General features: G+C 33.6%; 1 protein-coding gene across 6 annotated transcripts in view; it reads right to left on the reverse strand.

Moving 5' to 3' along the window:
- LOC143231820 (CCR4-NOT transcription complex subunit 4-like) overlaps nucleotides 1–19,527 on the reverse strand; it is a 68,893-nt gene extending 49,366 nt beyond the window's left edge. For 3 of the 6 annotated variants that reach the window (XM_076466515.1, XM_076466502.1, XM_076466484.1), the window contains exons 1-6: nucleotides 19,423–19,527; nucleotides 12,565–12,642; nucleotides 8,270–8,338; nucleotides 5,850–5,915; nucleotides 4,429–4,475; nucleotides 1,855–1,944 (exon numbers count right to left, since the gene is read on the reverse strand). In XM_076466515.1, the coding sequence (XP_076322630.1) occupies nucleotides 1,855–1,944; nucleotides 4,429–4,475; nucleotides 5,850–5,915; nucleotides 8,270–8,338; nucleotides 12,565–12,594 (302 nt within the window). In that variant the 5' untranslated portion in view covers nucleotides 12,595–12,642; nucleotides 19,423–19,527. Of the gene's footprint in view, nucleotides 1–1,854; nucleotides 1,945–4,428; nucleotides 4,476–5,849; nucleotides 5,916–8,269; nucleotides 8,339–12,564; nucleotides 12,643–19,220 lie in introns of all 6 variants that reach the window. The other 3 variants (XM_076466524.1, XM_076466505.1, XM_076466494.1) reach the window with 1 other exon arrangement.
- Nucleotides 19,528–23,252: the final 3,725 nt, after the last annotated feature.

A 23,252-nucleotide genomic window follows, 5' to 3' on the forward strand; every position in this document is an offset into this window, starting at 1 on the left:
GTGTCCATTTAAGACTTGTTGATGAACCTAGATTTTGTAAAGGTTTCATAAATCAGCCACCAAAATTATATTTAACCAAACACCTTGCTCCATGACAATTTCTGATTCTAGTTTCACACCAATCAGAAAAGGATTTAGTATTCTTGATGAAGTGTAAAGTGTATATTCCAGACCACCCAAAATACATTAATTCAGAGCCCCCATACAGTTATCACATCAAATTCTTCTTTAGATGCAGATACTGGATATCACACATAGAACAGTCTTAACAGATAAATATTTGAAAAGCCACAACACTTTGATTACACTGAATGTCTACATACAATGTATATTTATCACATAATTTATTGCAACCATTTCATACACTAATATCTCCAATTACAAGCTGCTGGTTAACTTGTATAAAAATTCACAGCATTTTGCAATACTCTAAACACCTGAATGTTACCAATCTACTTATTTTGTATGTTTTAATATTAAACATGATAATGTCCCGGATATGTATTGACACTTTAAACTTGGCTATATATTTAATACACTTACAATGACATTTTAAAATATTTAACTGTAATAAAATACAGTGTAGAAACAAAATGTTTTCATTTACTTCATCAAAAATTATACCATCATTATATTTCTTTGATATGCTTGGTCAAACAATGAGAACAAACAGAAACTTGATCTCACTAACAAGGTTTATCCTTCATAAAATATTTAACTGTAATAAAATCTGTTGTAAAACAAAATGTTTTCATTTACTTCATCAAAAATTATACCATCATTATATTTCTTTTATATGCTTGGTCAAACAATGAGAACGAACAGAAACTTGATCTCACTAACAAGGTTTATCCTTCATAAAATATTTAACTGTAATAAAATACGGTGTAAAAACAAAATGTTTTCATTTACTTCATCAAAAATTATACCATCATTATATTTCTTTGATATGCTTGGTCAAACAATGAGAACGAACAGAAACTTGATCTCACTAACAAGGTTTATCCTTCATACCGACATCCAGTTTCATGTTTGATAACATCAAGAAGCTCCTTCTGACCAGATTTATCACACAAACATCCAGTTTAAGGATGTTTGACAACATCAAGAAGCTCCTTCTGACCAGATTTATCACACAAACATCCAGTTTAAGGATGTTTGACAACATCAAGAAGCTCCTTCTCACCAGATTTATCACACAAACATCCAGTTTAAGGATGTTTGACAACATCAAGAAGCTCCTTCTCACCAGATTTATCCATCATACCAAAATCCAGTTGAAGGATGTTTAACAACATTCAGAAGCTCCTCTGATTTATCCAACATAGCAACATTCAGATACTCCTTGTCACCAGATTTATCCAACATAGCAACATTCAGAAGCTCCTTGTCACCAGATTTATCCAACATACCCATATCCAGTTTATTAAGTATGCTTGAGAACTTTCAGAAGTTCCATCATTAGATTCATCCAACATTTTTTAAAATATAATAAGAATCAGAAAAAAAGTTATCCAACTTTTATTACCATATATAAAAATGGTCCACAGTTGGTGAATATTGATGTTTTTGTCAAATATTGTATTTTTAGTAATTAAATTATTTTTCTTATACACATCAAGCCAAACAAATATTTCTTTAGCACACATCATTTATATGATATGATAAATATGGAGTTCTGACAGTAATTTGTGGTCATTTTAATATCCAAGTTTTGTCACAGTATCAATCCAAATATAAACATTCCTTCTACAAGTTATTTTACACATGCATAACTCTACAGCTAATTATACTTGACACTTTAACCTTCACAAAATGTTCAAAATCACATCACTCATGAACATCAGAGCTTACCTTAAATTTGCCAAATGCTTTCTATTTTCTGATATTTTTTGTTTTCTTTGTAAATCCTTTTGTTTCTTTTCAGTTTTAATTCTTTGTAATCTGATAAGGAATTTAAAATAAGAAACATTAAGAGGTAAAGAGAGATAATAATGTGCCACATACACACATGAATTTTATGAATACACTTAAACTTATAAATTAAAGAATGGATACGTTTTATCATATAAAGGAAAGACCATATGATAATGCACTTCCTTATCTATTTTAAACCATTGCAAACAAGGCCAAACATGAAGTCTTATCTTAAAGATACTCAAAGATAGTGGTAGGAAATAATTTTCTATCCTCTACACACAAGCATCACACATGAAAGATTAAAACAGGGACAATGTAAGTTTCACAAATGGTTTATTTATGATACCTTACTGACAAAGTCAGAGTAATAAAATAATCATTAAATATTTAAAACATTCTTGTTCTTCATAATCATGGAACTTCAAGTATGGAACTTTTACATGTGGGTTTTTAAAAATTACAAATGTTCATGACCTCCCACGTCTAAATGACCTTTCACCATTTCCTGACAGCCACGAGAATATAGTTCTTCCCAATAAAACAGATAAGGAAATAAAATATAAACTAATTAATACAATTGGGCCAATTCAGAGAATGGGAAGAATTTCTTTTCACAAGTTTGGAGTCTAATTTTTTCACTTCACATGCAGGTTGTTGGTGTTTTTGTTTGACTTTATGCAAAAAGTTACAAATATAATTAGTTTTGTTACAGTACATTTACTCCTACAGTCCTACAGTAGTTACAAAACTTACAACAGACACATTAACTACACAACACCTTTACCTTAAAATCTAGATATTCTTTTGTAAAAATGTAAAAAAGAAATGGTTATGAGAGAATGTTTTTCAAACACATACATGTATAAAAATATTTAAATACCTTGTTACCTCAATATATTACTTTAAGTAATTTTAATGATACAACATTGAATTAAGACTTTCTGAACAGGCACTAATTAAAACTAGTTCCTTGAGAAAGTAAAAGTAAACTTGATGTAAAAATGTTGCTAATAATCTAGATTTTATTCATGATTATGAGAAACCCAGTTGAAGTAAAAATGTATCTCAAGGCGGTTGCTATGGGTATTAACACTTTAATTAAAATAGAGTACAGAACAACTTTAACCTGAAGATGACCCAAGGTCAAAATGTTCTGTACTTTAATTAAAGTGTTAATATCAATACCACTAATCGAGATACAATCTAGATTTTAATATTATGAATTTTAAATTCTTAACTCTATAAAGCAATATTAAAGAAAATCCTCAATTTCCCCGATCATGAGAATTATGACATTTGATTTCTAGATACCCCTTCTTCAATTTACTTACAACCCCTCTAAATTACTTGTATGTAATGTCATTATGGCTCAGGTAAAGCAAGTTTTAAAACCTTCAATCTTAATTTGTTGCAGCTCCATAAAATAAACAAATTATAAATTATACCCTCCTTTCTCCACACACCAGTCACATCTTCTCTTACAGAAATTATCACAACTTCTGTTATATTTAATTCTATTACTCAAACAATAGAAATCATTTTAATTTATCAAATATACTGTATTACCTTGTTTTTTGTATGCAAAGCTGTCTATTTCACTTCCAATATCAAACATGGGAAACATATCAATGAATTCATCTGCATTTTTAATGGCTTTTGTCACATACTTAGAAAGCCAGAAAATCTGTGACAATTATGGGACATTTTCTGCTTTCTGCATGTTATTATTCTGATTTTTTGGTGCCTTATTTAAATAAAAATTTAGTGTACTACTACCATCATTACACAAGAAGTAGAAATAAGTGTCACGGACAGTCAATAGAAGGCCCAGGTAATTATTTCTTGTACAAAAGTAAATACAGGAAACATTACACCTATAGGCTAGATAAAACGTAATAATAAAATAATTTTCAGAGATATGCTCACAAGTAGCTCACTTGTAATTTGATAGTATAACATGAGCTGCTACCAAGGGATGTACAACTTTATATGGCAGGAATATTAGTCAGAGTTATAAAATTTAATTATAAATAGATGTATACCATTATGAGTTCAAAACTATTCAGGATAAAGAAATGCAGTTTTACGTTACAATTTGATATAATTCTAGGAAGAAAAAAAATTTAGGTTTTTTTTTTTTATGAAGTTAGTGAAATTGAAAGAAAAACCTTGTATAGAGTTAGGTTAGAGAAAATATGGTTTACTGAAAAAACTACTGATATTTATGAAGGTATTACACAAACTGATCAACTTTGTAATGAGAACTGGCTAATATTGCTCATTTAGTTCATTGTGTTTTAATGCTTTAAACATTAATGTTTCTTTTATAGAACAAAGCTGAACAATGGGATATCTGTACTCTGCTGTATATGAATATCAAAACATGGTTTTTACATTATAAGTTACTTCTGGGACTAAGATTAATGATTCTAAACATTAAGTCCATTACATGTAATGAGGTCACATGATCACTTGTAGTTTTATAGAAAAACAAACATTAAAACTTACTCTTGTTGTGTTAAGGGTTTAAAATCTGCAGGGTCTTCAGGGTATTGCTACAAAAAGATAAATAGATATGAATAACATATTTAGTTTATCACCAGCAACTTACAGAAAAAAACATCACATTTAAAGACACACAAGCTGAATGTCATCAAAACAAAATTACAATGATTACAATAACTTAATTAAAAATTACCTCAACTATGACATAGAGATTTCATAACTTTCAAAACACTTGAGAACAAAAAGAATGAGCAGTGATTTAATTTCTTCCTGTACAAAAAGTAAATATGTAGTCAAGTGGTTTCCAGACATTTTTGATGGCAACACACTGTGTACATACAAAACACAATTTAACAGTACAGAAACAAGTATAAACTGGCACATCACAACTTCCTATTTTACATGCCGCTACACAAAACTGTTGGTGAACCTTTACATGTCACGTACCCAAAAAAATTAAGTTTCTGCATACCATATTGGCAAACAAGTTTAGAAACACTTTATATTACTGAAATTTATAAATAAAAACTTAAAACATTTTGTGCAATTTCCATAAACATGACAACACCCCTTAGGGCAAATGTGGCTACCCAAACTGTCATAATACCCATTACGGAAAGCACTGATTGTCTTTCACCAATTAGTTATTCCATATCATAGAAGCAGAACTAATAACATCAGAAATTGGCTATCAAGAAAATAAACTTTTGTAACAAATTTCAAATAATAAACTGTAACAAGAACAAAAAATAGTGAATTATTAATTTATTGACAAACAGAAAACAATGTGAAGTCTGAGACAATTTTCAGTTTATTTTTAGTAAACATAAGAGATATGAAAACAAAAATAAAGATTCCATATATTTTAAAGAATTCACTCAGAGGCCTGCAAGACAACTAAAATAATATGTATACAATGTTGTGGTTCTTTAGTTGCTTCACTCTAGCTAACAAATTCACAACCAGAAGTCAACTGATCTACATGTAGAGTGAAAATCCTGCTGCATCTTACCTGAATATCTGACAGCTTACCTTTCGACAAGCAGAACATAACCCATTTGAATATCTGACGGCTTGCCTTTCGACAAGCAGGACATAAACCGTCTGAATATCTGACGGCTTGCCTTTCGACAAGCAGGACATAAACCGTCTGAATACCTGACGGCTTACCTTTCGACAAGCAGGACATAAACCGTCTGAATACCTGACGGCTTACCTTTCGACAAGCAGGACATAAACCGTCTGAATACCTGACGGCTTACCTTTCGACAAGCAGGACATAAACCGTCCTGAATACTGAACCTTCGACAAGCAGGACATAAACCGTCTGAATACCTGACGCCTTACAAGCAGGACATAAACCGTCTGAATACCTGAACCTTCGACAAGCAGGACATAAACCGTCTGAATACCTGACGGCTTACTTTTCGACAAGCAGGACATAAACCGTTTTCATCTGTTCGGATTCTATGCCAGCAAAAACGACAAATCTAGAAAAACAACAGGATTTATTAGTATAATAAACATAAAAATATATTAGATATAAAGAACAGAAAAGCCACGTGCACAGTTACAATCTGCAATATAAGAATGATTACTTCACATACAACACAGAAAAGCCACGTGCACAGTTACAATCTGCAATATAAGAATGATTACTTCACATACAACACAGAAAAGCCACGTGCACAGTTACAATCTGCAATATAAGAATGATTACTTCACATACAACACAGAAAAGCCACATACACAGTTACAATCTGCAATATAAGAATGATTACTTCACATACAACACAGAAAAGCCACATACACAGTTACAATCTGCAATATAAGAATGATTACTTCACATACAACACAGAAAAGCCACATGCACAGTTACAATCTGCAATATAAGAGTGATTACTTCACATACAACACAGAAAAGCCACATGCACAGTTACAATCTGCAATATAAGAGTGATTACTTCACATACAACACAGAAAAGCCACATGCACAGTTACAATCTGCAATATAAGAGTGATTACTTCACATACAACACAGAAAAGCCACATGCACAGTTACAATCTGCAATATAAGAGTGATTACTTCACATACAACACAGAAAAGCCACATGCACAGTTACAATCTGCAATATAAGAGTGATTACTTCACATACAACACAGAAAAGCCACATGCACAGTTACAATCTGCAATATAAGAGTGATTACTTCACATACAACACAGAAAAGCCACATGCACAGTTACAATCTGCAATATAAGAGTGATTACTTCACATACAACACAGAAAAGCCACATGCACAGTTACAATCTGCAATATAAGAGTGATTACTTCACATACAACACAGAAAAGCCACATGCACAGTTACAATCTGCAATATAAGAATGATTACTTCACATACAACACAGAAAAGCCACATGCACAGTTACAATCTGCAATATAAGAGTGATTACTTCACACACAACACAGAAAAGCCACGTGCACAGTTACAATCTGCAATATAAGAATGATTACTTAACAAACAACACAGAAAAGCCACGTGCACAGTTACAATCTGCAATATAAGAGTGATTACTTCACACACAACACAGAAAAGCCACGTGCACAGTTATAATCTGCAATATAAGAGTGATTACTTCACATACAACACAGAAAAGCCACATGCACAGTTATAATCTGCAATATAAGAGTGATTACTTCACATACAACACAGAAAAGCCACATGCACAGTTACAATCTGCAATATAAGAATGATTACTTCACATACAACACAGAAAAGCCACGTGCACAGTTATAATCTGCAATATAAGTGATTACTTCACATACAACACAGAAAAGCCACATGCACAGTTACAATCTGCAATATAAGATTGATTACTTCACATACAACACAGAAAAGCCACATGCACAGTTACAATCTGCAATATAAGATTGATTACTTCACATACAACACAAAAAAGCCACATGCACAGTTACAATCTGCAATATAAGATTGATTACTTCACATACAACACAAAAGCCACATGCACAGTTACAATCTGCAATATAAGAATGATTACTTCACATACAACACAGAAAAGCCACAGTTATAATCTGCAATATAAGCACAGTTATAATCTGCAATATAAGAGTGATTACTTCACATACAACACAGAAAAGCCACGTGCACAGTTATAATCTGCAATATAAGAGTGATTACTTCACATACAACACAGAAAAGCCACATGCAAGTTGCAATGTAAAAGTCATAACTTCATACACAACACAGAAAAGCCACATGCACAGTTGCAATCTGCAATCTAAAAGTCATAACTTCATACACAACACAGAAAAGCCACATGCACAGTTGCAATCTGCAATCTAAAAGTCATAACTTCATACACAACACAGAAAAGCCACATGCACAGTTGCAATCTGCAATCTAAAAGTCATAACTTCACATACAACACAGAAAAGCCACATGCACAGTTGCAATCTGCAATCTAAAAGTCATAACTTCATACACAACACAGAAAAGCCACATGCACAGTTGCAATCTGCAATCTAAAAGTCATAACTTCATACACAACACAGAAAAGCCACATCTCTAGTCACAATCTGTGATCTAAGATGATTACCTCACACACAACACTTGTGGAAAGTAAAGATGTTTGATTATTACAGAATGAGTTAACAAGAATAAACTTATTTTTCCTGATATCATACTGAAGACACTAAGTTTGTACTAAAACATGGAATGTTTCAATGTTTTATCTTAGGAAGTGTTGAACTTACATTTGGAATGTTAGATAAATTGTGCACTTTGGTTAATTTTTTTATCCACATTTTTAACAACATATTTTTACCTGATATCCACAAGTGCATGGATAAAAGTTTATGTCATCCATCTCCAGAGGTTCCATGCACAAAGGGCACTAACAATAGAGAGAATAGTATGAAATTGTCTTAATGCATACCATGAAATTAATATTTTTTAAATTTATTAACTGTTATTTTATAATAAAATTTAAAACAATTAATACACTTAAATTGTGTGTTTATACTTCGAAACATTAATGCACAGAAAAGTGTCATTCAAACAGGTTATACTGTTTTCGTATAATGCAGAAAACAACAAATGAAACAAAACATTTGTTTCTCATTTTGTTTATATACATTATTTCACATTGTGTATGACTGGTTATTTAACTTTCCAGGTAGATCTAGCACTTAGATTTTCCAAATGTCTATTTTCTGATGCAAAGCCACCATCTTTACATATACACATTTCTGTAACTTAACACTGACAACTGCCACCATCAACTAACACACACAACTGTTATGTTCACACTAACTCAAGGTTAACAATTCATTCGTATATTCAGTGAATTACAAACAGAGCCAGTATTAAAGTAACATTCGTAACTGTCTGAGCTGAATATTTAACTTTTGAAAATTGCCACAGAATAAAGTATTTTAAAATGTAGAAAATCTGCTACATAATTCTAATATTCAATCTGAAAACTTCTCACCACTATATCCTAATACTATTTTACAGTAGCCCAGATTACCACAAGAACAAGCTTTTGACAATATTTAATACCAGTTAGCACTATAAAGTTTATTAAATATCTACTTCCAACTGTGGCTCGTGACAACAAACATAGTCCAGTTCCTGAGCCTGAATAATCCAGTCATTACATTCTATAGATCTCTCATGAATGGCACTGAATTAATATATCCTTTGCTACCATGACACTTGTGACAGTGAACTTGTAAACAACACTTTTTTGTATTTAAACGATTCATCTACTGGTGTAATCACAAGTAAAATAAAGGCTTTGTGTACCACCTGGCAAACATTACCTGTTTGAAATGACAGGTTTTCAAAGCATTGAGAAATTCCATTAAACTGAACAAAGAAAAAAATTATATTTCACAACTGTGTTCATACTCATGGTACATATATTCACCACTCTGTATTCACAACTGTGTTCATACTCATGGTACATATATTCACCACTCTGTATTCACAACTGTGTTCATACTCATGGTACATATATTCACCACTCTGTATTCACAACTGTGTTCATACTCATGGTACATATATTCACCACTCTGTACTCACAACTGTGTTCATACTCATGGTACATATATTCACCACTCTGTACTCACAACTGTGTTCATACTCATGGTACATATATTCACCACTCTGTACTCACAACTGTGTTCATACTCATGGTACATATATTCACCACTCTGTACTCACAACTGTGTTCATACTCATGGTACATATATTCACCACTCTGTATGGTACTATATTCACCACTCTGTACTCACACTGTGTTCATACTCATGGTACATATATTCACCACTCTGTACTCACAACTGTGTTCATACTCATGGTACATATATTCACCACTCTGTACTCACAACTGTGTTCATACTCATGGTACATATATTCACCACTCTGTACTCACAACTGTGTTCATACTCATGGTACATATATTCACCACTCTGTGTCACAACTGTGTTCATACTCATGGTACATATATTCACCACTCTGTATTCACAATTGTGTTCATACTCATGGTACATATATTCACCACTCTGTACTCACAACTGTGTTCATACTCATGGTACATATATTCACCACTCTGTACTCACAACTGTGTTCATACTCATGGTACATATATTCACCACTCTGTACTCACAACTGTGTTCATACTCATGGTACATATATTCACCACTCTGTATTCACAACTGTGTTCCTACTCATGGTACATATATTCACCACTCTGTATTCACAACTGTGTTCCTACTCATGGTTATATTCACCACTGTATTCACACACTGTGTTCCTACTCATGGTACATATATTCACCACTCTGTATTCACAACTGTGTTCCAACTCATGGTACATATATTCACCACTCTGTATTCACAACTGTGTTCATACTCATGGTACATATATTCACCACTCTGTATTCACAACTGTGTTCCAACTCATGGTACATATATTCACCACTCTGTACTCACAACTGTGTTCATACTCATGGTACATGTATTCACCACTCTGTACTCACAACTGTGTTCATACTCATGGTACATGTATTCACCACTCTGTACTCACAACTGTGTTCATACTCATGGTACATATATTCACCACTCTGTACTCACAACTGTGTTCATACTCATGGTACATATATTCACCACTCTGTATTCACAACTGTGTTCATACTCATGGTACATATATTCACCACTCTGTACTCACAACTGTGTTCATACTCATGGTACATATATTCACCACTCTGTATTCACAACTGTGTTCATACTCATGGTACATACTCTGTACTCACAACTGTGTTCATACTCATGGTACATATATTCACCACTCTGTACTCACAACTGTGTTCATACTCATGGTACATATATTCACCACTCTGTACTCACAACTGTGTTCATACCCATGGTACATATATTCACCACTCTGTACTCACAACTGTGTTCATACCCATGGTACATATATTCACCACTCTGTACTCACAACTGTGTTCATACTCATGGTACATATATTCACCACTCTGTACTCACAACTGTGTTCATACTCATGGTACATATATTCACCACTCTGTATATTTGTTACATCTGAATCTTCAAACTGAATAAAGATCCAGTCTCTGATCTGTTAACCAACATCAGGTAAGAATCTTACCACTAAGCCTCATGTACTCTTATAATTGTTTACTATAGATGTTTGTTTATACTACAGAGGGTTAAATATGTTATGTGAAAATCATTTTTAAAACAGAGGGTTAAATATGTTATGTGAAAATCATTTTTAAAACAGAGGGTTAAATATATTATGTGAAAATCATTTTTAAAACTTAATACACTATTCTTTATGTCATCATAATTAGTCTTACTACATCTGATGACTGCAACTATTTCTACATGTAAGGCTCAATGTTAAGATATTGCATCCAAAGCATACCATTCTCCACCAAGTTCTTACCATAATACATCAAGTGCCCTAGAAAAGTGCCTTTTTAGGGCACTATAGTCCAACCACACAGTAGAATCATGGTGCTGTGTCCAAATATTTGTTTTTTATTACTCCAACAACTGATGAACCAAAATTTCAATTAAGTCCATTGTTAGGAAAATAATTATCTGACCAATGTTAGGGTTTGTGATCACTAAATAATTATCAGACCAAAGTTAGGGTTTGTGATCACTAAATAATTATCAGCCCAAAGTTAGGGTTTGTGATCACTAAATAATTATCAGCCCAAAGTTAGGGTTTGTGATCACTAAAGTTAGGGTTTGTGATCACTAAATAATTATCTGACCAAAGTTAGGGTTTGTGATTACTAAATAATTATCTGCCCAAAGTTAGGGTTTGTGATCACTAAATAATTATCTGCCCAAAGTTAGGGTTTGTGATCACTAAATAATTATCTGACCAAAGTTAGGGTTTGTGATCACTAAATAATTATCTGACCAAAGTTAGGGTTTGTGATCACTAAATAATTATCTGACCAAAGTTAGGGTTTGTGATCACTAAATAATTATCTGCCCAAAGTTAGGGTTCGTGATCATTAAGTTGTTTTTTCTATTTTTCCAACTGTCTAAATACAACTTTTATTTTTGTTGTTAAGCACAAAATAGTTGACAAACGTCAACCAATAAGTAATGTACTGAAGTACATTTATAATTCTCAACACTAAAAGTGAAGCATGTCTTTGATGTCATGAGTATATTGAAAATGATTTTTAAAGAGCAAATAAAAGTCAAAATAAAATGATTCTGAGCAATAACCTTGCTTTGGAAAGACTTTATCAACACACTTGGAGATTTCACTGTGTTTGATACTTCAAAGTTTTATGTAATAAATTAATCTAGCAGGGTTTTTCTTGGTCAAAGTTGCCAATGAAATTACCATATGACTGACTCGTGATTTTAAGATTAACAAACATTTCATACGAATTTTTATGACACAGAAAGTGGTAATTTTCCATGAACATAAAATAAATAGCTGGAAAGTTACCTAATCTACTAGATGTAAAACAATTCAGTAGTTTTTATTTTATTTGCACCAAAGAACATAGAATAATAGAAGGTATTCAAGTTTAATAGATACAAATAAGAAAGGTCATACCTCAAGAATTTGATCCTGACTTGAAGACATATTGACTTGAATATTTAACTTGTCAAAAGCAGTACACTACCAGAATTACTGTAAAAGAAAAATTCTGATTAATAGCAAACAAGTTATATACATGACAAACATTTCTTAGCAAAAATAAAAACCATGAATGTTCTTACTTGAAGGTTTACAGATGAACATACTTTATATACATGTACAATTTCTTAAATTTACAGGCATTTGGTATATCCTTTAAATTTCTTTGTTTAGTAATTTAATTATGTTCTTTATATAAATGATTGAGCATAAGTTTCTATCTCAGATGCTGGACTTGTTTGTTCATGCACAGTTATTATTGCAATATTATGTATAGTCGTGTATCCACGAATTTGTCTAACTAGCAATTTTAGTGATTGGCACAAATGTATTATATTTGAGGACCCATTAATGATATTTGTTTAACCGTGTTTGATATAGATATGTCATAAAGACATAAGCATCAGATGTTTGCTGTTGCTGGCTGGAACTATTACAGGTCAGCATGAAAAAAAATGTTAAACTTACTAATTCTTCTTCCAAAGTATAACGGTTATTTCTAAATGTTACGTGTACACATGGAATAACTGTGGACAATGTCAATTTGTTTCACGTTGTACAAAGAAAGGAAAGGAAATTTATAGGTTGAAGGCCATAGAAAAAAAAATGACCATATTCTTTTTAAATGTAGTGTTGTGATGAGGTCAACAGTTTCTGACCAACATAAAAGCCACAATTACAGAAAGTAATGTTGTTGTCTCTCATACATTTACCAAACATGTGACAAGAACACAGTGCCATATCACTCATAACTTATGGAGTTTTGCTGGGATCACTATTACTGAAATACGAGATCTAGGACAGGTACGTCTCACATAATCATGGTAAATACAGAGAACCAGGACAGGTACATGTCTCACATAATCATGGTGAATACAGAGAACTAGGGCAGGCACATGTCTCACATAATCATGGTGAATACAGAGAACTAGGACAGGCACATGTCTCACATAATCATGGTAAATACAGACAACTAGAACAGGTACATGTCTCACATAATCATGGTAAATACAGAGAACTAGAACAGGTACATGTCTCACATAATCATGGTAAATACAGAGAACTAGGACAGGCACATGTCTCACATAATCATGGTAAATAACAGAGAACTAGGACAGGCACATGATTCACATAATCATGGTAAATACAGAGAACTAGGACAGGCACATGTCTCACATAATCATGGTGAATACAGAGAATTAGGACAGGTACATGTCACATAATCATGGTAAATACAGAGAACTAGGACAGGTACATGTCTCACATAATCATGGTAAATACAGAGAACTAGGACAGGTACATGTCTCACATAATCATGGTAAATACAGAGAACTAGGACAGGTACATGTCTCACATAATCATGGGAAATACAGAGAACTAGAACAGGTACATGTCTCACATAATCATGGTAAATAGAGAACTAGAACAGGTACATGTCTCACAAAACCATGGTAAATACAGAGAACTAGGACAGGTACATGTCTCACAAAACCATGGTAAATACAGAGAACTAGGACAGGTACATGTCTCACAAAACCATGGTAAATACAGAGAACTAGGACAGGTACATGTCTCACATAATCATGGTAAATACAGAGAACCAGGACAGGTACATGTCTCACATAATCATGGTAAATACAGAGAACTAGGACAGGTACATGTCTCACATAATCATGGTAAATACAGAGAACCAGGACAGGTACATGTCTCACATAATCATGGTAAATACAGAGAACCAGGACAGGTACATGTCTCACATAATCATGGTAAATACAGAGAACCAGGACAGGTACATGTCTCACATAATCATGGTAAATACAGAGAACCAGGACAGGTACATGTCTCACATAATCATGGTAAATACAGAGAACCAGGACAGGTACATGTCTCACATAATCATGGTAAATACAGAGAACTAGGAACGGTACATGTCTCACATAATCATGGTAAATACAGAGAACTAGGACAGGTACATGTCTCACATAATCATGGTAAATACAGAGAACTAGGACAGGTACATGTCTCACATAATCATGGTAAATACAGAGAACTAGGACAGGTACATGTCTCACATAATCATGGTAAATACAGAGAACTAGGACAGGTACATGTCTCACATAATCATGGTAAATACAGAGAACTAGGACAGGTACATGTCTCACATAATCATGGTAAATACAGAGAACTAGGACAGGTACATGTCTCACATAATCATGGTAAATACAGAGAACTAGGACAGGTACATGTATCAAATAATCATGGTAAATAGAGAACTAGGACAGGTACACGTATCAAATAATCATGGTAAATACAGAGAACTAGGACAGGTACACGTCTCACATAATCATGGTAAATACAGAGAACTAGGACAGGTACACGTCTCACATAATCATGGTAAATACAGAGAACTAGGACAGGTACACGTTTCACATAATCATGGTAAATACAGAGAACTAGGACAGGTATGTGTCACATAATCATGGTAAATACAGAGAACTAGGACAGGTATGTGTCACATAATCATGGTAAATACAGAGAACTAGGACAGGTACATGTTTCACATAATCATGGTAAATACAGAGAACTAGGACAGGTACATGTCTCACATAATCATGGTAAATACAGAGAACTAGGACAGGTACATGTTTCACATAATCATGGTAAATACAGAGAACTAGGACAGGTACATGTTTCACATAATCATGGTAAATACAGAGAACTAGGACAGGTACATGTCTCACAACCATGGTAAATACAGAGAACTAGGACAGGTACATGTCTCACAACCATGGAAAATACAGAGAAACTAGGACAGGTACATGTCTCACATAATCATGGTAAATACAGCAATGAGAAACACTGAGTTCAAAGTTAATTTTCCTTTGAAACAACTTTGTTGTTTTTATGACCTCTATCAAAACTAAAAGCTGGATATTCTGTGTACTACACCTCTACAAAATTTGACACATTAAATATAATGTCATAGCATTAACGGTATCTTCTGATATTTTTACTTTAAGTGCAACACATGAGACATTTTGCTAAATTTACATGCACACCACTAAGTAATCACAGATCATATTCAAGCACTTTATCAGCTCAACAGACTAGAAATACAGAAACTGTATTTTAAAATAAATCCAATGATTCTTTAAAGATGTTACAAGATATGCTCTAAAGTCATGGTGCACAAAGCACAGGGTTAGCCTCAAGAGGGCATGAAAATTATTTCAGGGGCATCTAAAAATACAAGATTCAGTCAAGAATGTCTCACTCCAAAGTTCAAGTCACATTAAATTGTTGAGAAAACTGAAATTGTATATCTTATACTATCTACAATTCTAAAACTTTTTATATGAAGTGTAGGAAGGGAGCAACAAAAAAAGTTTATAAGAAAGAGGGCACAAAGAAAGTGTTCTGAAGTACCAACATCTGAAGTATAGTCTTCCTTGTATTACTCTCATTTTTCAGTTTTCAAGAAATAAAATCAGTCATATCCACAAAACTGACAAAACTCATGTGTAGCTGTAGGTTAGAAACCTAACTGTAGTTAATATCTAGAATTATATGAATTCAAGATATTTTGTCAACATGCACATTGCAGCTTTGTTGTTCACATTCTACTTTATACATAATTTTCAACATGAACAAATAAGTGACTTCCTTTTGGTACTGTTTATGAAGCATATGGAACAGTGATAAGATGACTGCTACAGAAAATCAAACAGATTACTACATTAATGTACCCACTACACAATGATTAGAGCAAATATTAACTCGTGTTATCAAATATTTAATCATATTCTATTGCACTCTAAAAATGTTTTAAGAGATACTCACTTAAATAACAGTACAACATTTTGAGACAGCTTTCAATGTGATAACTCTTATGTCTCATTTCTAATAGACATGATCATGTCCACAGTTGTACCTGTACTTTAAGTGTTGTGCATGATCAAACATCTTCCTTCTGACCCAGTTACCAGCCTTTCCAAATCTATCAACATATCAAAATGGTCCACTGATGCATGTTTCAGTCATTTCTTATATACAAGTGAGACCAATATAACTTACTTTTTAACTATGTGGGTTCTAAATTAGGATAATGAACCTGTGTAATTATTCTTAAGTTCAGACACACCCTTCCTCTGCCCTGAAGTTCACGAAATAAATGATGACTCTTAAGACAATATTCATACATTGTGTTCAATTACAGCTTTTGTAACTTGAGCTGAAGCCTTGTAAGCACAATTATAATACTGTGTGATGTTATAGCGTCCTACACTAATCTAACACCGAAGTCACTTCAACAATGTTATAGTGCCCAACACTATTCTGATGCCGAAGTCACTTCAATAACAAAGTGCCCAACACTACTCTAACACTGAAGTACAATTTTTTCCTCAAAATCCTCTTTAATGATATGCATTTTAACTCAAAAGTACCATGAAATTATATTCAATGCATGGTCAGTATAAAGGTACTTAATTATCTCAAAAAGTAATACAACAGTCACCTGGGTCCTTGCAGTAGTTACACTAATTACATACATGTACTGTATTGCATCACGTGTATAGTTTTTCACTCTTTCTCAGCAACTTCAGACACACTAAGCAGATATTAAAACCATGAAAATAATAAAACAAAGCCTCTGAGATTCTACTAGTTAAGTCCCAACCACTTGCTTTATATCAACTTAATTTCTTAACCACTTCCACGAGTCTGACTTTTGTGCAACAGTATTTCAAAATAACTTTCTGAGAGTCAACAACAGTGAAGGTACCCTCATTCAAAAGAAAGACAAACTATATAAAGAAATTCAAATTATACATTATAGAGCACATTCCAAGTTTCATGGCACCAGAACATAAACTAATGAATGTGGGTGAGGACCATGAAGAGCACCTTATCACACTCTATGCCTCTGAATTATTTTACAAATTTATTAAATACATGAACAATCAAATATGGTCTTGGTCATGATACTTGGGTAGATGTTTGTGGTGTGACAGGAACAATATCACAAAGTAACAATTTTTGTAACCATTCTTGTTACCTCATGAAATAATTTAACACTTACATCAACTATTATAACAAATTTTTGCAACTAATTAACTTGTAGCTATTTAATAAGTCTAATAATGTTAGACAGTTATTTTAGCAGAAGCATTCATGCTAGAAAAACAAGAACTATGAATGTTTTAATATTGAAAATTATAGAGTAGTAAACATTAAAAAATACAAATACTAAAGAAAATCAACTTGTTTACAAGAGCATTGATGCTGTGAAAGATGGTTTAGACTACTCAACCAGATGATCAAAAGAAAGATAATGTATATAGATATTTCAAGTCTGAAGGTCAGACATACCATATGCTACTTACCACATGATATAATTACTTCAAATTTAACATCTGATATACTACTGTGTGAAAAATGTCTTACAACCTCCCATACAAGTAGAAATTAAAACCTATTTTCACTGTTCCTGAGTATAAAGTTATCTCAATCTGTTGTACTCTATTTCCTCTACTACAATTTTTAAATGTTTCACACTAATCTATTCAAGCACTTCATGTCATATTTTGCAGGAACATTAACATCCTTAAAGTCAATCAAATTATCAACTGATCTAATTCTATCTTATTAAAACAAGGATATTGATTGGCTACAAGTGATGTAGAGAACACATACTCAAATACCAAATGATGAATTTCAAAATTCCACATATTTAGTCCCTGAAATAATACTTTCACACTATTACCTTAGGTTATTAGCGATACTACATAAACAAAAAAAAACTGTCTTTAGTTCAGTCTTATATAAAACATTTATTTCACTACAGTGACTTTTTATTATTATTATTAAAGAATGATTTGTAATTTCCCTCATACTTTCAGTTCCCATTTCAAATTATGGTCATCGCAAAGTAAGCACTATACTTCAAAATTTCATTATCGGTTTTAACAAATATGAACCAAAATGATACTGAAACATATATTATTCCCAGAACCAAAAATAATAAAACCATTCTATTAAGCCTCAAGAAGATACAAATATTAAAGTTTACTTGACAGTAACACTAAATTTAAACAATCGTAGGTTTATTATTTATCAAAGCAAGTTTTACTCACTTTCACTAGTTTTCAGCACCACTGAATATTGGCATTAAGCTTGTAGGGCGATTTGCCTCATGATACAAGATTTGTAATGTGTTACTAAATATACATGTCCATCCCACATTTTAGTTTGAAAATGAAAGTGATATATTCATTTGTACTATTGTAGTAATTAAGTTCTTACTTTTTATTATGTTGCTAATTTATTATAATTAAAATCAAATAATTTATGCAAAACGCTGCAAAGTAGCTTAAAATATTTTTTTTAAATTCTGACTTTATATGATAATCAAAGCAAATAATTATAATGAATCAAATGGGCATATTTATTAATAGTTAGGCTTTACTGCTCTTAGGCCTAACAACTAGAAATAAAAGCTGTACAACACATAACCAACAAAACCCGTTAACTTTAACTTGACTCATAAGTTTTACTGATTTATTAATACTTACAATAATACTAACAGTAACGAGTACAACAGTCGAACACAGATGGCCAAACAAGATTCAACGCAAAATAGAATTTGTTTTCTTCTGCCTTTCCAAGGTTATTTATTAACATATGAATCACAATTCACTACATTTTCTGACCCATAACAAAGCTATATTTCCAAAGTGTACTTTGTTTTGTTAATATTATATTAAAACTACTCACCCAAATTTATAATAGAACCGTTTACGTCTGCCTACCTGTCAAGACATACAACTGATCAACCTTGGAATTGCGCAGTTATTTGCGCAAGTAACCCGGATGCTAAAAGTATTTCAAGAAGAATAAAAAAAAAAAAAACTTCGAAAATGAATTGCTACTAAAAATCCAACAAACCAATTAGAAGTAACTTGTAAATTAATTATATATATACATTTATACTTCAGGTCTCTATCAGAACACATTGAACGTGCATTATAACATAAATAACTCTTTAGCACTGCGACTAACATAAACGAATACAAATAAGTGTAATTGATACCTTTTTATAAATAAATAATTTGTGTGTTTTCTTATAGCAAAGCTATATCGGGCAATCTGCTGAGTCCAGCGAGGGGAATCGAACCCCTGATTGTAGCGTTGTAAATCCAAAGACACACACACGCACACACATAAATAAATAAAAGTAAATTACTTATACACATCAGAATTAAAACGTGATTTCTGCGTTAATGAAACCAATTATACAAAACAAGCTAACAAAAAGTATATAGTGTGTTTCATATCATTATACGAGAAAACAACACTTATTTCCAGCCTTTATCCCAAGAACAACTCCCACAGTTCGGCTCTTTTGGGATATTCAGTTTGTTTTTTGTTTTTTTTGTTTTTTTAATTTCGCGCAAAGCTACACCAGGGCTATCTGCGCTAGCTGTCCCTAAGTTAGCAGTGTAAGACAAGAGAGAAGAAAGTTAGTCATCCCCACCCACCACCAACTCTTAGGCTACATTTTTACCAACGAATAGTGGGATTGACCGTAACGTTATAACGCCAACCACGGCTGAAAGAGTGAGCATGTTTGGTGCGACGAGGATTCGAACCCACGACTCTCGGATTACGAGTCGAGCGCCTTAACCATCTGGCCAGGCTGTGTCAGAAATCCTTAGTATAGTCCTCAATCTTCATACACCAATAATGTACGAAACTGTCTTCATAAGTGCAAGAATTAATAATAATAATATAAATCTTAAAGTTAAAAATTGTTTTAAACATGATAGCCAATAAAAATAATGAAGCTAGCTTTACAAAGAAATGAAATGGTGTCGGGATACAAACAGTGGGAAGTTTCGTTCTTCGCTTACAAAACATTTTTAGTCAAATATATTCAGGTAATATTTTCAAAAATTTTGGTGTGGCATTCTTGTTAACGAAATATTGAAAATTCGTAAGCATGAATATTTCAATCTGTAAGAGACTAGAAAACTGTATAACTTTAGCCTGACTCCCCTTGGAAAATATGAACTGGTCTCGATGGAAGCAAATTAGTTTGGTTTTTGGTTGTTTTGACTCTATATAAAGTTTATTTAGAATAATATGTTACATATGCAGTGTTGGATTCAGATATAAGTGCACTTGAAAATTTTATCTGAATGTTGACAATTGTTTGTTTGTGAATTTCGCGCAAAGTTACACGAGGGCTATCTGAGCTTGCCGTCCCTAATTTAGCAGTATAAGACTAGAATGAAGCCAGCTAGTCATCACCACTCACCTCTAACTTTTGGGCTACTCTTTTACCAACGAATAGTGGAATTGACTGTCACTTCATAACGCCTCCACTGCTGAAAGAGCGAGCATGTTTGGTGTCACAGGGATTCGAGCCCGCGACCCTCAGATTGCAAATTCAGCTCCCTAACTACCTGACCATGCCAGGTCTTTGTCTTTTAAAGAAACGTCTCCTACCCCACTAGTGAATATAACTTACAGATATACTACACGTTTTCTATCCCCTTATTTGATATTAAAATGTTCATATATTTGGGTTGTATAATTTTAACAAAGAATGTTGGTCAAGGAAGCAACTAAATTATTTTCTTCTTTTTTTCTCTTTGTGACACATTGAATCAGATCTTTCATTTAGAGTTCTTTGTAACGTATTGAATCAGATCTTTCATTTAAAGTTCTTTGTGACACATTGAATCAGATCTTTCATTTAAAGTTCTTTGTGACATATTGAATCAGATATTTCATTTAAAGTTCTTTATGACACATTGAATCAGATCTCTCATTTAGAGTTCTTTGTGACATATTGAATCAGATCTTTCATTTAAAGTTCTTTATGACACATTGAATCAGATCTTTCATTTAGAGTTCTTTGTGACATATTGAATCAGATATTTCATTTAGAGTTCTTTGTGACACATTGAATCAGATCTTTCATTTAGAGTTCTTTGTGACATATTGAATCAGATCTTTCATTTAGAGTTCTTTGTAACATATTGAATCAGATCTTTCATTTAGAGTTCTTTGTAACACATTGAATCAGATCTTTCATTTAACCCCTCGGTGTGGATTCCTGTACGTGGTGAGGGGACCTCCCAGGGAAGGTTCTGTTCTATCTGGTTACCTTCTCTGGGATCTAAACATCCACCCACGTGTTTGCCGTGCGTGGCGACCCGTGAAGGGGAGGAGAGGATCCTGGTGGTTGAGAGGTCCAACCCTAATACACCACTTTGGCCTCGAATTCCTGTAGACGGGCGGCCTTTGGGTGGCCCCCCTTGGGTCAATCGGCTGGTCCACTTGGGCTAGAGTCAACCAAGTACCAGTGTTGGAAGTTCTCAACGGGTGCTGTGGACATTGTGCCTGATGCTGGTGTTTGGGTATAGTGCTCACGAAACCCTGGCGTTGCTGCATTGTCCTTGCGTGACTTTGTAGTGCGTCCCCTTGTAGGGCTCCATGGTGGGTGGGGTCAGTGGGTACCGAAATTTTTTCTTTTTCCTATGGATCCTCTAAAAAATTTAAATAAAATTGTAAAAAACAGTCAATGGGTAAGCGACCAAGTCTTGAATACTCAGAACAGCAATTTTCAACATCAGTAACACACGTACCTCATTTTCTTATATTACATTCTCTTTCGGAAAAACCTTTAGGGCAAATGTCCCCTTTTTTATTCAAAAGGGACTAGAGGGACTTGCTGGCTCTCCAAAGTCAGTAAAGAAACTTCGATCTGGTGACATATTGGTTGAAACATCCACATCCCAACACAGTGAACTCCTCTTGAATTCAAAGGCAATTGGGGATATACCTATTGAGGTTACACCCCATGCTACCTTGAATTCTTCACGAGGAGTTATTGTTGAAAGGGATTTGAAGAACGTTCCCGAGTCAGAGATTCTCGCTGGTCTCTCCACTCAAGGAGTTTCTGCAGTGAGGCGCATCTCCACTCGCAAAGATGGAGTTACACTGCCAACAAATACCCTCGTTTTAACATTTACTTCACCACGTGAACCTGCCACCATCAAGGCAGGTTTTCTCATTTGCAGGGTTCGGCCATACACACCAAACCCTCTTCGATGTTTCCAATGTCAGAGATTCGGTCACTTAAAGACATCTTGTCGTGGTTCCCTGACATGTGCTCGTTGTGGAGGCAAGGACCACGATGCCTATGACTGTGACATGAACCCACATTGCATAAGTTGCAATAGTTCTCACCCCTCTTACTTTCATTCTTGCCCAAAATGGTTGGAGGAAAAAGAGGTGCAGCGTTTGAAAACGACACATAACATTAGTTATCCTGAGGCTCGGAAATTGCTGTCCACAACTCCATCTCGGACATATGCTGCTGCACTTCATTCCACAACTACAGTGGGAGTGCAGACAGATCTCTCTGTGCCTCCAAGAGAATCGTTTTCAAAACAAATGAAAAGCCTTTTGACCTCCGTGGTTAAAAAGGTTGATGAATCGACTTCCACACCCATCTCTGTTCCTCCCATACCTTCCAACAAACCTCAAGATCCACGTCCTTCAGTTTCAAATACAGGCATTTCTTCTGATACATC

Source organism: Tachypleus tridentatus, chromosome 1 (assembly GCF_004210375.1).
Source record: "Tachypleus tridentatus isolate NWPU-2018 chromosome 1, ASM421037v1, whole genome shotgun sequence".
Classification (NCBI taxonomy): Eukaryota; Metazoa; Arthropoda; class Merostomata; order Xiphosura; family Limulidae; genus Tachypleus; species Tachypleus tridentatus.